General features: G+C 52.0%; 3 protein-coding genes across 10 annotated transcripts in view; 1 reads left to right on the top strand and 2 right to left on the bottom strand.

The window, feature by feature from the left end:
- The window catches only part of KCP (kielin cysteine rich BMP regulator), a 45,172-nt gene extending 43,409 nt beyond the window's left edge, over positions 1–1,763 (bottom strand). The window contains exon 1 of the mRNA XM_024762596.1: positions 1,702–1,763. The gene's annotated coding sequence lies outside the window, so the exon portion shown is untranslated. The remainder of the gene's footprint in view (positions 1–1,701) is intronic.
- On the top strand, positions 363–11,782 carry IRF5 (interferon regulatory factor 5). Of its 4 annotated transcripts, none has more exons than XM_024762660.1 (9): positions 363–453; positions 5,147–5,352; positions 7,323–7,512; positions 7,936–8,000; positions 8,490–8,523; positions 8,702–8,971; positions 9,199–9,591; positions 9,681–9,799; positions 10,096–11,781. In XM_024762660.1, exons 2-9 carry the CDS (start codon positions 5,158–5,160, stop codon positions 10,339–10,341), a joined length of 1,512 nt encoding a protein of 503 aa, XP_024618428.1. In that variant the 5' UTR covers positions 363–453; positions 5,147–5,157; the 3' UTR covers positions 10,342–11,781. The 4 variants fall into 4 exon arrangements, with proteins under 4 accessions (XP_024618428.1, XP_024618419.1, XP_024618440.1 ...); XM_024762651.1 differs by lacking the exon at positions 363–453 and adding an exon at positions 2,159–2,285 and having other exon boundaries at positions 10,096–11,782; XM_024762672.1 differs by lacking the exon at positions 363–453 and adding an exon at positions 2,159–2,285 and having other exon boundaries at positions 8,750–8,971; positions 10,096–11,780.
- Positions 11,783–15,286: 3,504 nt separating this feature from the next.
- Positions 15,287–17,103, bottom strand: part of TNPO3 (transportin 3) — a 109,050-nt gene continuing 107,233 nt past the window's right edge. For all 5 annotated transcript variants that reach the window (XM_024762744.1, XM_024762751.1, XM_024762758.1 and 2 more), the window contains one exon: positions 15,287–16,487. The gene's annotated coding sequence lies outside the window, so the exon portion shown is untranslated. The remainder of the gene's footprint in view (positions 16,488–17,103) is intronic.

Below are 17,103 nucleotides of genomic sequence, written 5' to 3'. Positions count from 1 at the left end.
ATGTCCGCACCGATCTTGAGCTCCCGGAGGGACAGGCTGGGAAGCTCCCGGGCCCAGCCGAGCACCGCGGCAGGGTGGGGTGGGGGGCTAGGGGCGTCGAACGACTTTTTCGCGCTTCCCGATTGCTGAAGGAGCCCAGTACTCAGTCAAGGCTACCTCGCCGCCTGGCGTCTCCCCCAGGCCCTGGGCTGCAGTGGGACCAGCCTGGCCCGAGGCTCAGCCCGGCCCCTCGGTCGCTGGGTCTGCGCGGGGACCCCACGGTGGCTTCGCGGGGCAGGGCTGGGCGCTGCCCGCGCACCCAGGCTCGGCGGCCTCGGCCCAGGGGCGGGGGCGGTGATGCGGAAGTGCCGGGAGGGCGGGCGGACAGACAAGCGCGGCTCCGGGAGGGCGCAGCTCGGCCCCACCGCCTGGCCCGTGCTGCCGGGCGCAACCAAGCGGGCGCACCGCAGACAGGTAGGTCCCGGCTGCCGCGCGCTCCTCTCCGCGCCCGCGGAGCACCCGCTGGCGGCGGAAGGGGGACCGGAGCGGGGCGGGCGCGCGGGAGGGGTCAGCGCCGGCTTCTCCTGGCGCCGGAGCGCGGTGAGGGGGGGGACGCGGGGGGGTCGCGTAAGGCAGGGCGCGCCCCGCCGTTCTGGCGGCCTCCAAGATGCCTCCTACGTCCTGATTAGCGTGGGGTGCCCCGCACCAGCAGCCTTCGTCCCGAAGGCGCCCGGGGAGCCCGGAGGCGCGGGCGGCGGAGTAGGCACTGCTGCCAGGGGCGCCAGCTCTGCTGCTTCTCTCCCTTCGTCTCGCCACCGCCAAGGATGGGCAGCGCCCGGGCTCCCGGCTTGGGCCATGGGAGGGGCAAGCCCCGATTCCCCCTTTCTGTGCACTCCAATCCCTCTTCCCCTGGCACCTCTCATCCTTTCGAGTAAGGGAATGAGGTTTAAAAAGGTTCATCCTCCCTGGATCTTAAGGCCAATGGCAAGAATTCGGGCAGAGAGTGTGTAGTAAGATGGTGTCAGGCAGAGGCGCCGGCCGTCCTTCGACTCGTGGCCGAGAAAAGAAGGCGCTGACCCTCCTCTAACAGAGAGGAACCACGGGCGTGATACTTCTTAGACTAGTTCCCCCGAACTTAGAAACGAAACAGTTAAGAGTCTAAAAGTGGAAGGAAAGTGAGACCAGCGTGACCATGATGCGGGATAGGAGATGGTGAACACCTGCGCCGGGGTTGTCTCCGCGACCCCAGAGCTGCCGGATCCGGCACTCGGGATCAGGGGCGAGAGGGACTTTCCCGCCCGCGCCGCCACCCTGGGCACATCAGAGCGGGGACGAGGGCGGGGGCGCCACCAGCCAGAGAAGCGGTCCGAGAGGCAGACCCTAAGCCAGCGCCCCGGGCCGGGTAGGGGGGTGGTGGTTCTGTGGGCTGGCCCAGGAGGCGCGGGCAAGCCACCCGGGGAGCACCTGCGGGGGCGGTCCAGAGGGCAGGGCCGGGCCTGGGTTCCACGAGCGCCCAGAGCTGGGACGAGTGACCAGGACCAGTAAGGACGAGGGCGGGGCCGATGCAGGAAGCTAGAGCCCTTCGGGAGGGCAGCTGGGCCAGAGCAGAGCTATCGGGCTAGGGCGCTGGGGCTTCCAGCAAGTCAAGAGAAGCCATGGGAAACCACCCTTTTCTACCTAAAGGCCCCATCTTGGGGTTTTCCCCCTGCGCCTTGGCCTTACCCCAACGTGCGCCCCAAATGAAGCCGAGAGAAGCTTCTTTCGCCGCATCAGCTGCCCCAGAGCCTCAGCTATTCTCAGGGTGTGGTCAACTCACCATGAGAGGGCGGGGCTTAAGCTCTTGCCGGGGCAGGGAACCCCTTGCCTTCTCCAGGAGCTTGGTGTGGAGTTTGTGGGGAGACGTCTGAATCAGATAAACTCAGGAGGTGCAAGGGCTTTCTGATCTGCCCACTATTGAGGGCTGCAGAGCTTCCTCCCCTAGGGGGTCCCTGGTGCCCACAATGTTCCAGGCTCCTCTGGTGGCTGGCTCCTGGGACTTCAGGAGATGTGGGGCCTCGCCCCCTCAGGAGGAGCTCCTGGGCTGCCCCTTCACCTCTGGGGGCTTCCTCGGGTCCTCAGCAGGCCACACCTCCTTTGATGTTCCCGTGGAAGCTGATGCATGCACTTCCGCCTTTCCCCTCTTCTGGTGCTCAAATCCACAAGGCTAGGTCTGAGGGCTGCAGACCGGCTCAGCTGTGAAGGATCAGGGCAGACCCCCTGACTAGCCTGCCCTCTGATGGAAAATCAAGTCCTCTTCCCAGCAGCAGGTAGGGGGTGTAGGATGGAATTTCTCAGGGCTGTGCTATAGCTTCTGGGACACCCTGGGAATCTGGGCGGCTGCTTCTACGTGGAGGGAAAGTAGGGTTGGAGCACAAAGGCACTGAAATTCGGAACTCCTGGCATTGGGATAGTCTGAATCAGATCTAAGCCTGTCTCCCTGTGGGAGGAAGCCACCTTGGGGAGCTGATGCTGAGCCTGGTCCTGGTGCACCTGGAGGCAGGCAAACCCCCTGTGGCTGAAGACCCTTCTGTGGCATGCTGGACAGACCCTCTCTTGGCCCTGGTCAGGCTTGTCATGGGAGGCTCTCTCCACAGCCCCTCCCTGTACTGCTTGAAGGGGTTGCACCTTACTGTCAAGAGGTCAGTGTTATAATTTCAACATCTTTGTGTTGAAAAGCAGTGTTGTTCCAGGCCAGGCAGTGTTCCTCTCCCTGATTTCCTCCTTGCCCTGGGCAGAGGACTCGACCTTTCTGGCCTCCCAGCTGCACCACCACCTATGGCACAGCTGCGGGCTGACCATGTGTGTGGGTCATCAGGAAAGCTTGCCTTGTCCTCTGTGTCAACAGAGCTTTCCTCTGTCCACCTTCTCTTAGCCAGAATGGCCTGCTACTGGTGACTGCCACCCTTCTATTCTAGGACCCAGGCCTAGAGGGTCCTAGAGGGTCCTAGGGAGGGTGGGGATGCTACAAATACATATTGGGTGAGGCTCTCCAGTGCTGTGAACCACACAATGTACAATGACTGCCAGTGGGCTTGAGGGTTGGGGGATGGGCCACAAGGTGAGAGATTGAGAATTTGGTCTGGGGGACCCAAATGTGATTCTCTCCACATCCCTTCCCTCCCCCAGCTCACAGTGAGTCAGGTTTCCGAGTTGTCCGGTCTGGCCACTTTCATTTCCCTTGGGGCTGGGTGGAGGCTAGTGCAGAAAAGGGAACCGAGCCACCCATCTTCTGAAGCCTGGGGGCAGGGCTGGACGCTCTCCTGCCTTCCCTGTCCCGGCCCAGCGCTGGGCACTGCTCTGAGGAGAGGCCGCACATGAGACACCTAAGCGACGTCGAGGTGGCACTTACCTGCCACAACCCAACAAGGTACTGGGGCAGGCCTGGGAGGATGATGTGTGTGTGTGTGTGTGTGTGTGTGTGTGTGTGTTTGTCCTGGTGCAGGCCAGGAAGCCCGCCAGGGCTTGTGTACTCCCAGAAGCCATTGCTCCCAGCAGCAGTCCGGCCTGTGGTTGGGTGGCTTTAGCTGTTAGGAAGTTCTTCAGCCTGGGTCTAGTCTGTCTCAGTAGAGGCTGTCCGGGTGTTGACTTCAACCCTAGTCTCTTTGTCACATGGTGGTACCTCTCATTCCCACCCCACTGAGTGTTCACTTCACCTACCCAGATATCCCATTTCCTTCAGTCATTTCTTCCCTGACAGGCCTGCCTCCCTGAGACCCTCACCTGCATCACAGCCCCTGCAGCCTTCCTCTTGGGTCTGGTCTCACCCTTGAGTCAGAGGAGGATCCTGGGGAGAGCAGGGCTGGTTGTGGGGCGGGGATGGGGGGAATAAATGGCTGGAGGACAGATGCTTCCAACATCTGGTTGGTATTTCTTAAGTCCTATTTTGGTCCACTGAATGGCCGGGTGTCTGGGAGGGGGGCCAGTGGTGAGGAAGAAGAGCAGGAGGCACTCCTGGCCTCGAAGAGGTTTTGCACCCCCCCCCCCACCTGGAAGGTGAACGAGATGGGGAAGAGGCAGTGCGAGGCTGAGTAAGAGCCCCAAACCACTCATCTCAATGGTGAAGAGTTCAGGACCGCCCATGGCACTCTGGAGAGGGGCATGTGAGTGCTGGGGTGCCCACCCCAGAGGCCAAGTGTGGGCACCTCTGTTCCAGGAAGCACGACCTCTGGAAAAGACCCTGGCCCACCCCCTCCTCATCGCCACCACTCCCTCTCCATTACTTGTGGAGCATCTTCTGCGAGGGACAGTGGTACCAAGGAAGTGGGAGAGGAGCATGGTGCTGGGGCAGTGTGTGCCCTCTTACACACACGCTTGCACACCCATCTAACTCACATGTGCTCAGAAACTAGAGCCCCGGGCGGGAGGCAGCCTGATTTCTCATCGTGGCTCAGCTCTTTGTTCCTTCCTTGACCAGAGACAGAGTCCCCTCTGAGTCTCAGAACGGGGGTCTATGATGGCTTGGTCCTTTCTGTCTCTGACCCTGGCTCACAGGTTCTACCTTTGTCTTAGCCGGGTTTCCTAGAAGGTGGTTTGGTGAGGGGTTCTCTGGAGGAGAGGGAGGGAGCAGGGGTGGGGCAGGAAGAAATCTAAGCAAGGATGTGGCCTCAGCTGGAGACTGGCTTCAGCCCGAGCCCTTGAGGAGCCTGGGGCACACATTTGCTCCACCTGAAGCCAGGGGACCAGCCTTCCGTCCCCGTGTGTCAGTCACCCACTGGCTGTGGGCTGTCCCCCCAGAGTGGAGGGATGGGCCCAGCCTGGGAGTGAGGCAGCCAGGGTGGCTCTGCGCTGTGCCGGCCTCACAGCAGCGGGGGAATTGACGCCCTGCCTGGCACGGGGCGTCACGGTGGGGCCCCCACAGCATCCACTAGAGCTGTACACCCCCTCCTTCCTTCCCCCCAAACACAAAGCCCACATGCAGGGACCCTGTGACAGGAAAGCTGGTGGCTGGAGAGGAGAACTGACTTGAGCACCTGGATGGACGGCAGTGACTCCGGCCGCCCGTGCTGGAGGAAGGGAAAGCCCTAACGGCCCGGCCCGTGCCTCGGCCCCCCGAGCGCCCACACGTCCCCTGCTGCAGGGAACGGCCAGCTGACGCGCTGATGTGCTCCCCCTCTGCTCTCTCCGGCAGACGCCTTTGCCATGAACCAGCCTGCCCCCGCTGCCCTTCCTCCGCCCCGCCGCGTACGGCTGAAGCCCTGGCTGGTGGCCCAGGTGAACAGCTGCCAGTACCCGGGGCTTCAGTGGGTCAATGGGGAAAAGAAATGCTTCTATATCCCCTGGCGCCATGCCACGCGGCACGGCCCCAGCCAGGATGGAGATAACACCATCTTCAAGGTAAGCCCTGGACAGGCGTACCGCCTGGACCTCTGAGGCCCCCCTCCCTAGAAGAGAACTCCCTCTACATCTCAGACTGGCCACTCTCCTAGCTGCCTTGCTGCAGGTGACCCCAGTCCTGGGCTAAGGGGCCGCAGGCATCATCACAGTGCACATCTTTCTAACCTGATCCCCAGAGCAAGGTGAGGACTGAGGGACCCCCCAGGAGACCTTCCTGTAACTCTTTCTCTTCCTCCTTGTTCTTGTGTCATTTTCATCACACGTGAGTGCCTGTCCAGGTTGCACGTTTGGTGTACACAGACGCTAAAAGAACACCACAGAATTCCCCCTTAATACTAGGAGGTAACTACTGTGAATATTTTTTGCTTACATTTCCAGTTTTCTGCATGTGTGTGTATATGAAGTGCAAACATGGAATCAAACCATAGATTCTATTTTATAACCTGTATTTTTCACCCAACATCAGGACTAGCTTTCCTCTCCAACAAATGCCACAGCACCTTTAGTGACCACTGAATGTTCCATTGGAGGGGTTAGCACACTTTAGTCACCCGGTCCCAGTTTCTGGACACCTCAGGTGGCTTTCAGGGTCTCTTGTGTTGAAGACCACGTTGCCATGGACACCCTCTAAACTCTTACCCCTGGCACATCTTAAATGATTTTCTTTGGGGTTAGTTCCCCATTAAACATTTCTGGGTCAAAGGGAATGCTTTGTTTTAAAGCTTTGGCTATGTATTTCTTAGTCTTTGCATTTGGTATTTACCTTTTCAAGGTTCCTTTCAAATCCATTTCTTATTTTTGAATAGGTAACATGGTCATACAATTCAACATTTAGGAAGTACAAAATGGTTAACAGCAAAAAGTCTCCCTTATCGGAGACTGTCCCCCAGGCACCCAACCCCCTCCTTTGGGGCAATTAGTATTATCAGTTTCTTGTTTATCCTTCCTGAGAGATTTTTGTGCATATACACGCAAATGTATACCTATGCTTTCCCCAACTTTTGACAAAAATGGTAGATGTTTACATACTCTTCTGTACCTCATTTCTTGAAGATTACAACATGTTAGTGTATCAAAACTTCCCTGTTTTTGTTTTTCTTGCTGCCCAGTATTCCATTCTACGGGTTAGCCATAATTTAACCAGCTCCCATTAATGGACATGTAGATTATGTGGGGTCTTTTTCTCTTGTAAACGGCTGCAGTGAATAACCTCGTACGTGCAAACTTTTGTGTGGATGCTTCTGCGTCCGTAGGATAAATTCCCAGAAGCCAAATTGCTGGGTTAAAGGGCAGAAACATTTGTAATCTTGATATCAACCAAACTGCCCTCCAAAATAATAACACCAGGAGTTCCCTGGTGGTCTATAGTGGTTAGGATTTGGTACTTTCACTGCCACCGCCCGGGTTCAATCCCTGGTCAGGGAACTGAGATCCCGCAAGCCGTGCAGCGAGGCCAAAAAATAATAATAATTATGATATTTATAATAATACCAACAGCTGAAGTGTACGGAGTCCATCCCAAGTGCAGACACAGTTCAGAGAGTTTATGTGCATTAGTCCTGAGTCTTCACCGCCACACTGCGAGGTAGGCACTGTGTTGGGGAGATCAAAGCAAAGAGAGGCAAAGTGACCCGCCCTGGCACACAGCGGGCGGTGGCAGATTCCGGATTCAGTTCTGCTCCAGATCCCATGCTCTTATCCACCATGTTACCCCATCCTCCTCAGAGACTGTACCTATTTGCCACCTTAGGACCAGTGAGTACAATGCCCTTCAAAGCACCTAGATTTCCTTTCGCTTGTTGGAGCCCCAAGGGACTGGCCTCCTGTCTCCCACCTTGCAAACGGACACTTGGGCTCCACCAGTGTGTCGCTGAAGGTTTCACCGCACAGCAGCGACTCCCACTGGCCAGGAGGGGCTTTTGTGAGGGGTGAGGTTCTCTGTGGTCGCCTGTCTTCTCTTCCTGACCTAGGCCTGGGCCAAGGAGACAGGAAAGTACACCGAGGGGGTGGACGAGGCCGATCCGGCCAAGTGGAAGGCCAACCTGCGCTGTGCCCTTAACAAGAGCCGTGACTTTCGCCTCATCTATGATGGGCCCCGGGACATGCCGCCTCAGCCCTACAAGATCTATGAGGTCTGCTCCAATGGCCCCACTCCTGCAGGTATCCTGTCTGGCCCTGTGTGGGACACCGGGGAGGCTATGCAGGAAGGGCCAGGGGGCCCTCCAACGAGCAGTGGTCGGGGGCATGCTGCTAGGTCATAACATCCAGGGCTCCCAGGAGTGGATCATTTGTGAGGCCAGGAATGGCTTGGCACGGACCAGGCCCCCAGGTTTGTCTTCCTCAACCCATCCTTGTTCTTGGTTCTTGGCTCCAGTGAGTGTAGGTCGGTGGTCCAGGGAGCAGAGTGCCGTGGGGTCAGGGGCATCCCTAGTGATTGCTGATGGCTGTGCGGCCCTTCACTCACTCTGTTCGGGCAGCTCTGGGCAGGGGGAGAAGCCACAGCAGGAGCTGCCACATGGAGCCCTGGTGGCCTTCCTCCTCCTCCCCCACTGAACTCCTTCTTTTCTCTCCCTCACTCTGCAGAGTCACAGCCCAGTGAGGATTACACTCCCGGTACAGGAGAGGAGGAGGAGGAGGAAGAGGAAGAGGTGAGCTCCGGGGCCGCTCTTCGCAGCGTCTGCCTGCGCTGATGCAGTGGGCCTTGCTAGGGCATTTCTGCTGTCCTACTCTGCTGTAGGATGGAGCAGTTCCATTCCTCTGGAGCCCTGCTGCTGTTTCTGCAGCTCTTCTCTGAGTTTCTTCTCTCGGGATTCTGGAGACAGGAACAAAGTCACCACCTTGAACCTCCCTGGGACTTTGTTGGTATAAAGTATGCTCACACATGGTCTTGCCCTCAGCAGTTGGGGCTTAGTAGGTATTACCACCTGCAGAAGGCGGAAACTGGGGCGCTGAGAGCCTACTGACGTGCCTGGGATGGCCGAGCTGGGCCTGGAGGCAGGTTCTGGCCTCGCCTAAGCGGAAGACCAGGGAATTGCCTTGTGGGTCTCATTCTTTAGCCTCAGATCAATTTAATAACCTGTCCTCCCTTCTCTCTCTCTGACCTCCTCCCTCCTCCTTTGCCTGTGTCTTCCTTTCAGCTCCAGAGGATGTTACCAAGCCTGAGCCTCACAGGTGGGGCTGGGAGGCGGTGTGGTTGGGGGTTTAGTATAAGGAGGAGCTGCAGGTACCACAGGTACCTGGGAGGGGGCTGAAGGGAGGCTGGGGGGTGGCCCAGGGCTGGGAGTAGGTGGGCCCGGGAGGCAGCTCCTGGAAGTGGCATTGAAGCTTTGTCCGCCGCCACCTTCCGTAGAAGCAGTGCAGGCCGGTCCCCCCATGGCACCCTATTCTTTATCCAAAGAGGATGTCAAGTGGCCACCCACTCTCCAGCCGCCTGTGGTGCTGGGTCCCCCTGCTCCAGACCCCAGCCTCCTGGGCCCTGCCCCTGGCAACCCTGCTGACTATGGGGAGCTGCTTTCTGAGGTCCTGCCAAGCCCACAGCCTGGGACCCTGGCTGCCAGCCTGCCCCCCACAGGCGAACAACTCCTGCCCGACCTGCTGATCAGCCCTCACATGCTGCCTCGTAAGGACCCCGGGGGGGGCTGGGCCGGGAAAAGCAGCGCTGGGAACGTGGAGGATGACGAGGAGAACAAAAAAGCCCACGCCAGTCCCTGCTTGGGTGGAGGAAGGAAGTGGGAGAGCTGAAGATGGCCTGGCCATGGGGCAGAGAGGGCAGAGAAAGTCAGTGGGCTGCGGAATGGGGAGGCGTGGGGCTCACGGGTGGGGTGGGGCTGCCCCTCTGCCCTACAGTGACCGACCTGGAGATCAAGTTCCAGTACCGGGGGAGGCCACCCCGGGCCCTCACCATCAGCAACCCCCATGGCTGCCGGCTCTTCTACAGCCAGCTGGAGGCCACCCAGGAGCAGGTGGAGCTCTTTGGCCCTGTGAGCCTAGAACAAGTGCGCTTCCCCAGCCCCGAGGACATCCCCAGCGACAAGCAGCGCTTTTATACCAACCAGCTGCTGGATGTCCTGGACCGCGGGCTCATCCTCCAGCTACAAGGCCAGGATCTGTATGCCATCCGCCTGTGCCAGTGCAAGGTGTTCTGGAGCGGGCCCTGCGCCTCAGCCCATGGCTCACACCCCAACCCCATCCAGCGGGAGGTCAAGACCAAGCTCTTCAGCCTGGAGCATTTTCTCAATGGTGAGGGCCCCATGTCGTGTTCCTCTTGGTCTCCTTTCATCCAGGGGCATGGTGCCAGCCTCTGATTAAGGGTCTCAATCTCAATGCAGAGCTCATCCTGTTCCAGAAGGGCCAGACCAACACCCCACCACCGTTTGAGATCTTCTTCTGCTTTGGGGAGGAGTGGCCTGATCGCAAACCCCGAGAGAAGCTGCTCATCACTGTACAGGTATACTCCCACCTCCCACCCCCCAACTCTGCTTTGGTTTGAATATTGGGGAATCCTGGGGCTAGGCCCTTGCCCCACCCAGGGTAGAGGCGCAGGGCCCTCTGGGTGGTGTAAACTCAGTGGTCAGAGTTAATCAAGGATCAGTGCTGCCCACACATAAGCAGCCTTTTTATGAGGTAGAAGTTGGTGCCCCATCTTCCTGGTGGATGCAGCCCACCACCTGACCCCTGCATGCACAGCTGGGTTGGACAGCCCTGCCAAGGTTCTCCCTGTCCTTTCTCCTCTTTGCCCCCCAGGTGGTGCCTGTAGCAGCTCGGCTGCTGCTGGAGATGTTCTCAGGGGAGCTTTCTTGGTCGGCTGATAGCATCCGGCTACAGATCTCAAACCCAGACCTCAAAGACCGCATGGTAGAACAGTTCAAGGAGCTCCATCACATCTGGCAGTCCCAGCAGCAGCTGCAGCCTGTGGCCCAAGCCCCTCCTGTGGCAGGCCTCAGTGCTGGCCAGGGGCCCTGGCCCATGCACCCGGTCGGCATGCAGTAATGCGGCTGCAGTGACTGGCCCAGGCTTCCAGGGTGGCTGTGCAGACTGATGTGGAGGTGCGATGGCCTCAGTGGGCACCTGGTGGGCGGCAGGGTTCTATCTCTGGGTTCTCTGGAAGTGGATCTGGGTCACAAAGAAGAGGGAAAAGAGGCCCGAGTTCCAGGTTCTCCTTAGAAGCTGACGGAAACTGGAAGCCAATTTTGCTTTGAGGACTCTGTCTTCCTGGATATGCCTCTCCTGGGCTGGGTGGGGGAACTGGGGGAACTGAGCCATCGGCACCAATGAGGAGGGAAAGAACTCCCCCTGGCTCCAGGGGGCCTAGTTGTACAGAGGGAGTTGCCCCAGAGTGACCCATACTTGTGGTTGCCCCCATTTCTTCTGGCAAAAAGAGCCAAGTGCTGTGGGTCAGGTCTCCCTGGCAGGTCCTCTGCAGGGCATGGACCGGATATTGGGGTTCCCTAGCTTGAGCCCCACTTCCTCATCTTTCTTCCTCCAGAGACAGAGATGAGCACTTAGGTATTACACCAGATACTTAAGGCTGGCAGCTACCTCCCTTCAGAGTCTAAGAACCTGGGGTAGAAAGTGGAATTTTACGTATTTTTGGATTAATAAATATTAAAAAACAGACTCAGCTATTATTTTCCAGTACCGTTTGTTCCCATGCTATTCTACTAGACCGTATGTCTCATACCAGCTGGCCCTCTTTCCCCCAGCACCTGCCCTCCTGCTCTGGGGCCGCCGACACAGGGAGGGCTCGCCTTCCAGGCTGATGAGTCAGTGGGGCCTTCATGAGCACTCAGCTGGCTGGCTTTGCTTTCCAGGAGGAAGCCGGCTGAAGCAAGGGCGTGGACTTTTAAATGTGTGCAGAATCTAAAATCCTGTCCAAATCAATTCCCGTAAGAAGTGGTGAAAAAGGAAGGGCTGGATTTCAACTAGGGACCATTACAATCTGTCACCCTCATGTATACTCATATGCTATTAAACATATTAGGACAATGCATACAAATTGGTAGCTCACTGTTTGAATCTGGCTCATAGACGTTAATTTTCTGACCTGAACAATTCTGCTCGCATCTTTTTATTAGGGAATGTTTTAAACGTTTGTGAAAGTAGGGAGAATGGTATGAAATTCCCATGTAGTAGCTCCAACAATAATCAATTCGTAGTCTTTCTCATCTAAACTCCCAACCACACCCCCACCCTGAGATTATTTTGAAGCAAATCCTAGACCTATTTCAGGTATAAACAGTATATATCTCTAAAAGACAAGCACGTCCTAAAAAAACGACAATATCGCACCTAATTAATTCTTATCAAATATCTAGCATTTAAAAATTTAAGACAACTAGAGAAATTTTATTCCCTTGCCATTTAATTGTGGAAGAAATTGCATTTTTTGTTCTGCCTTTTGTTTTTGCCTAGATGCTCCTGACTGCATCTGTTGTGTTAACGTATTTTGTCTCCTGTGTTTCCTGTAAATTGGTACTTTGATCTGGACCCTGGATTCTAGAGGCTTAATTGGATACAGGTTTTTGTTTCGACTACTTTTGACTTGTGGGTATTGGAATTGTTTCCGATCTTTAGTTATTATACATAACGTTGTAGTGGATAGGCTTGTGCATATTTATGTATTTTCATATTTTTGCCTGTATATCTTTAGGATGGCTCCACAGAAATGGGATTTCTGGGCCAAAGGATAAATGTGTGTCTAACTTTGCAAGATATTGGCAAAATTCTGATAAATCTCTGAGCGTGGCTGTTTCCCCACTGTCTCAACAGGCTATAGTGTCAACTTTTTGGATTTTTGCCAACCTGATAGGTGAGAAATAGTATCTCTACCATTTCTCATTATGAACAAGGCTTAGCATCTTTATATGGTTAAGTGCCCTGGGCAGATTTTAGTGATTTTTTTTTAAATAAACAAATTTAGAATAGTCTCAGATTTACAGGAAAGTTGCTAATAGAGTGCCTATATAACCCACAGCCAGTTTCCCCAGTTGTTAACACCTTACATTATAACTTACATTACTATGGAACATTTGTCACAACTAATGAAACAAAATGAATACATCATTATTAACTAAATTCCATTCTTTATTCAGATTTCATTAGTTTTTATCGCATACTCTTTTTCTGCTCTAGCATCCCATCCAAATGATCACATTACATTTAGTCATTATGTCTCGCTAGCCACCACTGGTCTCACAGTTTCTCAGACTTCCCTTGTTTTTGATGACTTAGATGGCTTTGAGGGTACATTTTAGAATGTCCCTCATTTGGGATTTATCTGATGTGTTTCTCACGGTTTTTGTAAGGAAGACACTGAGGTTAAGTGTCATTCTCACCAGTCATATCGAGTTGATGAATTACAAAGCTTGGCAGGAACATCTGACTGACTTCTGCAACACTGCAGGAAGCTCAGTGGCTGCTGAAAATCTTCCTTGGGCTTCTACTTATATTTTGATTTCTTAAAAATAAAACAACAATGAAAGCAGAAACAAAAAAACAGCATACCTGCCATCATTTCTTGTAGATCTGTGTGTTGTAGCCAGTGGTGGATGAACACTACCCCTCCCCGCCCAAAATAACAGATACTGTTAAGTTCCAGAGCTTAAAGGCAGGACAACGCGTTGCTATGCACTGCTCCCTAGCTACGCTAAAGTTCCGGTTGGTAGTGGCCTCTGCTAGTGTTTAAGTTGGAATCCACAGAGTACTGATGCTCATGGCCCTGGGGATGAATACACCCCTCTAGCACCCTGCAGTTTACCTTACATCCTTCCTGCAGGCCCCTCATCCCCACCAAGTTCATCCTTGTACCCAACAAAACATTCCCTTTTAATTCAAGACTCCTTCCCCTTAATCAGCTTTTCACTGACCTAAAGAACTTTTCAGTCTTTGTCGAGTAGGAGAGAAATATTGACAGCTTTTCCCCATTTTTGTCAGAGGAATGTTCTCACAGGCAACTTTCTCATTTGCTAGTAATACATCTCACAAAAATCAGGCATACCTTGTTGCATAATCTTGAATGTTTAACTTTTCTGGATTTTGGCTTTCATCCCTGTAAAACGATTTAGCACCCAGGCTACACAAGATGGACACATACTTCGCATTCATGAGGTCTTGATGCCATTCAAAAGTTCCTGTCTTATTTATCTTACATTCTCAGTTATTGATCTTTATAGAACAGGTACATAAAAATTACAAGTTACTTTAGTTTAGTACAATCTTGCTGGGAATAGCCCCAACGGGTGATTTGTGTTTCACATAATCATGACTAAAATTTCTTGGCTAAGTCAATCACGGAAATAAGGGAACAGATCCATGGGAACTTTCTGACTTAGGTAAGTTCAGGTGCTTACTTAGGTAAGACTCTCATTCTACTCCCACTAGACAATGTCAAGCAGGAACACAATATCTACATTAGGGTACCTGATCCCAAACAGTTCCCTGTTAAATTGAAATTAAGGTGGGTATCCTTGCTATGCCCAAAAGTAACAAGACTATTTGTAAGAATTAGTCTGAACCAATCTGTTAACACTGAAGAGTAAGCAGTGAGAACCATTAATAAGAGTTCTGGATTTCAAAGCTATAGCTGTGGAGAGGATGTTCTTGACATACACTAGGATATGTATTCCAAAGGCTACTTTTTAGTGGCTGGGGAGAGTTATATTAACCCTTCCACATGTTTTCCAGTCCTAGACACAGCTTTTGGTGATAAAAGCCAAAATCCTTAAACAGAGAAAAGTCAACTGGTCATTGCAAGGACCTAGGGTTGGACTAGGCTTCAAAGTTTTACTGTCTAACCAGAAAATGAGCAGGATGGTGAGGGCAACGTGCTGATCCCCAGAATCTGATAATCTTACTCCAAACACCGTTCCATATTCAAGTTTTTTTCTCCCCTTCCAATATTGCCTTTTTAGAGAATCAAACTCTGAGTACCATTGATGTTATGCAGGGAGGTTTGTTTCATGGATTCCAAATACTAGATGCAACTCTGTGGTCAAGGTTATTAGCTCAAAGCCCAATTACTAAAATATACTGTGTGATCTCATTTATATAAAACTCAAGAAAACGCGAACTAATTCACAGTGATGGAAAGCAGATCAGTGGCTACTTGGGCATGGGAAAGGGTGGGAAGAGGCACGAAGAAACTTTTGGGAGTAAAGGGTATGTTCACTATCTTTTCTCTTGTTGTGGAGCATGGGCTCTAGGCGCGTGGGCTTCAGTACTTGTGGCACACGGGCTCAGTAGTTGTGGCTCGCGGGCTCTATAGCGCAGGCTCAGTAGTTGTGGCACACGGGCTTACTTGCTCCGCGGCATGTGGGATCTTCCCGGACCAGGGCGGACCTGCCAATCCGCCCCTGTATTGGCAGGCGGATTCTTAACCACTGCACCACCAGGGAAGGCTATTACCCAACACAGCCAAAAATAAATAAATAAAATTAATTAAAAAAATAATTTTTTACATACATACATACACAGGTGTATCCTATGTCAAAGCTTATCAACTGTATACCTTAAACATGTAAACCTTAAACATGTACAGCTTATTGCATGTCAATGATACTTCATTATGGGGTTGTTTTTTTTAAGATCAAATAAGTACTCAGTAGGTTAGGAAACAATCTACTTGGGTGCCCACTGTAAAAAGAATATGCTACATTTTGTTTAATATGCCAAGTCACCCAACCTCCTTCCCACTGAGGCCATATGAAAGGACAGAATGTAGCAGGAGGAGTTTTAGCGTAAACCAGAAGAATAAAAGATGCAGAAAGAGCCACTCCCCTGAAATATGAAGGGTCTGGGGCAGTAATGGCAGGGGCCTGAATTTCAAACTCTGTACCCAGATGCCTATTAGAGAACAACTAAGACTATTCACTCAGGAGGTTTAGCCATACCATTTCAGATCTATGAGGCAGTGAAATGAAGTAAAAACAAACACTGATTAAATTTTTAAAATTTATTGGTTTTTTTTTTTGGTTGCTGTTGATTTGTTCTTGTGATGGCTACAACACCAGACAGAACAGTGCCCTAATATCTAATGCCTGTGCAGGGCTGCAACTCCTTTAAAATATTAGGACTTGCTTTGGGCCTCCCTATTCTGCCTCACTCCCCATGAAGTCAAATAATTTCTGCATTTTTTAGTAAACTACAGTTAGCCCTGTAAACACTTTTTTCCATTCTCCCACCCTCTGTTTTCCTCTCTCATGTCTATGGGTGAAAAATTAATTGAAAAAAAATCTTAAAAAAACTACAACTTAGAATATATATTTATATCCCACTCACCCTAATTTTGGCTCTTCTCTCCAAAGATGACAACAACCCAATGTAGGTGGGAAGTGGACTTAAGAGACTGAATAGGGTCAGGATGGGGATATACATGAATTTTGGCCCTGGCAGGTCCTAGTATCATTGATATGACCATGATATAAAACAAAACAGGCTCCTTGCTTATTTCTCCTTGTCTGAAGAATTCTAAAGGTGAGAAGAAAACAGTTGGGACAGTAGGAAAAATTTCTACTAACTTTCATTAAAAGAGGAGGGGGAGGGGAAAAGGGAAAGAAGAGAGGGTGGGAGAGAAGGAAAGGACAAAACAGCAGAAAACCTTAAGAGATGATCCTGACCCTTTCCTTCCAATTGCAGTTATTTAATTCATTTGAATTCCCACTTCCCTAAGTAAATGTTTTTGTTTCACAGAAGGTTTTGTACTTTTATTTTTCTGTGTGCACACATGCATGTTAGCATGTGTGTGTGTGCGTGTGTGTGTAGGTACGTGTACGTATGTGTGCATGTCATTTGCTACCAGGAGAATGTTTCAGTTCTGATTTCAGTTTAGTTTTCCTTTTTTTTTTTTCTTTTTTATTTCTTTAAAATTATTTTTCCTTTTAGAAACAAGTTCACCAGGAAACCAGCTCACCTCCCACCACGCTGCACAGGCCACAGCCATCTTTTTTAAACCGTGCTGATTTTCCCTCACACCCCCAAACAGGAACTCCTCGGGATGGCCTTGGAAGGCTGGAGTCTCTCCCTGTCTGGCGGGAGGCCCTGGTGGCGGTGAAGGCCCCTCTGCCACAATGGAGGTTTCTGATTGTGGGACACAGTCTGGTTTTTGTTTTCTTCCTGTCTTCTAATTAAAAAAGACATTCCTGACAAAAGAGAGAAGATAGTCAATAACTGTGGTCCAGGAGACAGCAAATACTTCAGAAAGTCAACCTCAAGACAGAAGTTTCTATACTTGCTCAGGCACCTCATTCTGGCCTCTGCTGTAAGAACTCAGTTTAAAAAAAAAAGAAGTTGGATTTTTTCACTTGTGATTTTAAAGGAGCTACTGTTTTAATGAAATACCGTCTGTGGTGCTTTTCCAATTCTGAGTGTCCTCAGTGATAATATGTGGGGGTAAAGAGTAAGCCAGCAGGTCCAGGCTGCCCACTCCAAAGCCAACCAGAAAACCTCCATTTAAGTCTTTTAAAGTATTGGGGTTTCATGCAAGATTTTATTTTGAAAGAAGGCTTTGCCTACTAAGAAAAGGTTTAAGAGCCACTGATTTAGACTCTACTATTACAGACACTGCAAAACCTGAGGATCCCAAATGATATCACTACTCATCAAAGAACCAAAGTTTAGAAATAATTTCTGGTATGGCGAGGCATTGCTCAACAGCATCTTCACCCGCAAATTCATTTAATCACAAAACCACCAGTGAGAGGGCTGCACATTCATCGAGAATTGCCTCCAGGGAGAATAAATTCTGCTTAAGACATC

This window comes from Neophocaena asiaeorientalis, unplaced genomic scaffold (genome assembly GCF_003031525.2).
Source record: "Neophocaena asiaeorientalis asiaeorientalis breed wild unplaced genomic scaffold, Neophocaena_asiaeorientalis_V1.1 scaffold681, whole genome shotgun sequence".
Lineage (NCBI taxonomy): Eukaryota > Metazoa > Chordata > Mammalia > Artiodactyla > Phocoenidae > Neophocaena > Neophocaena asiaeorientalis.
This window is presented reverse-complemented; position numbering and strand designations above follow the sequence as displayed.

Coding starts and splice junctions, on each gene's coding strand:
- IRF5 (XM_024762651.1), top strand. CDS start 2,255: ATGGAAAATCAAGTCCTCTTCCCAGCAGCAG. Junction 8,001..8,489: donor AGGAGGAGGAAGAGGAAGAG/GTGAGCTCCGGG, acceptor TCTTCCTTTCAG/CTCCAGAGGATGTTACCAAG. Junction 9,592..9,680: donor CCTGGAGCATTTTCTCAATG/GTGAGGGCCCCA, acceptor ATCTCAATGCAG/AGCTCATCCTGTTCCAGAAG.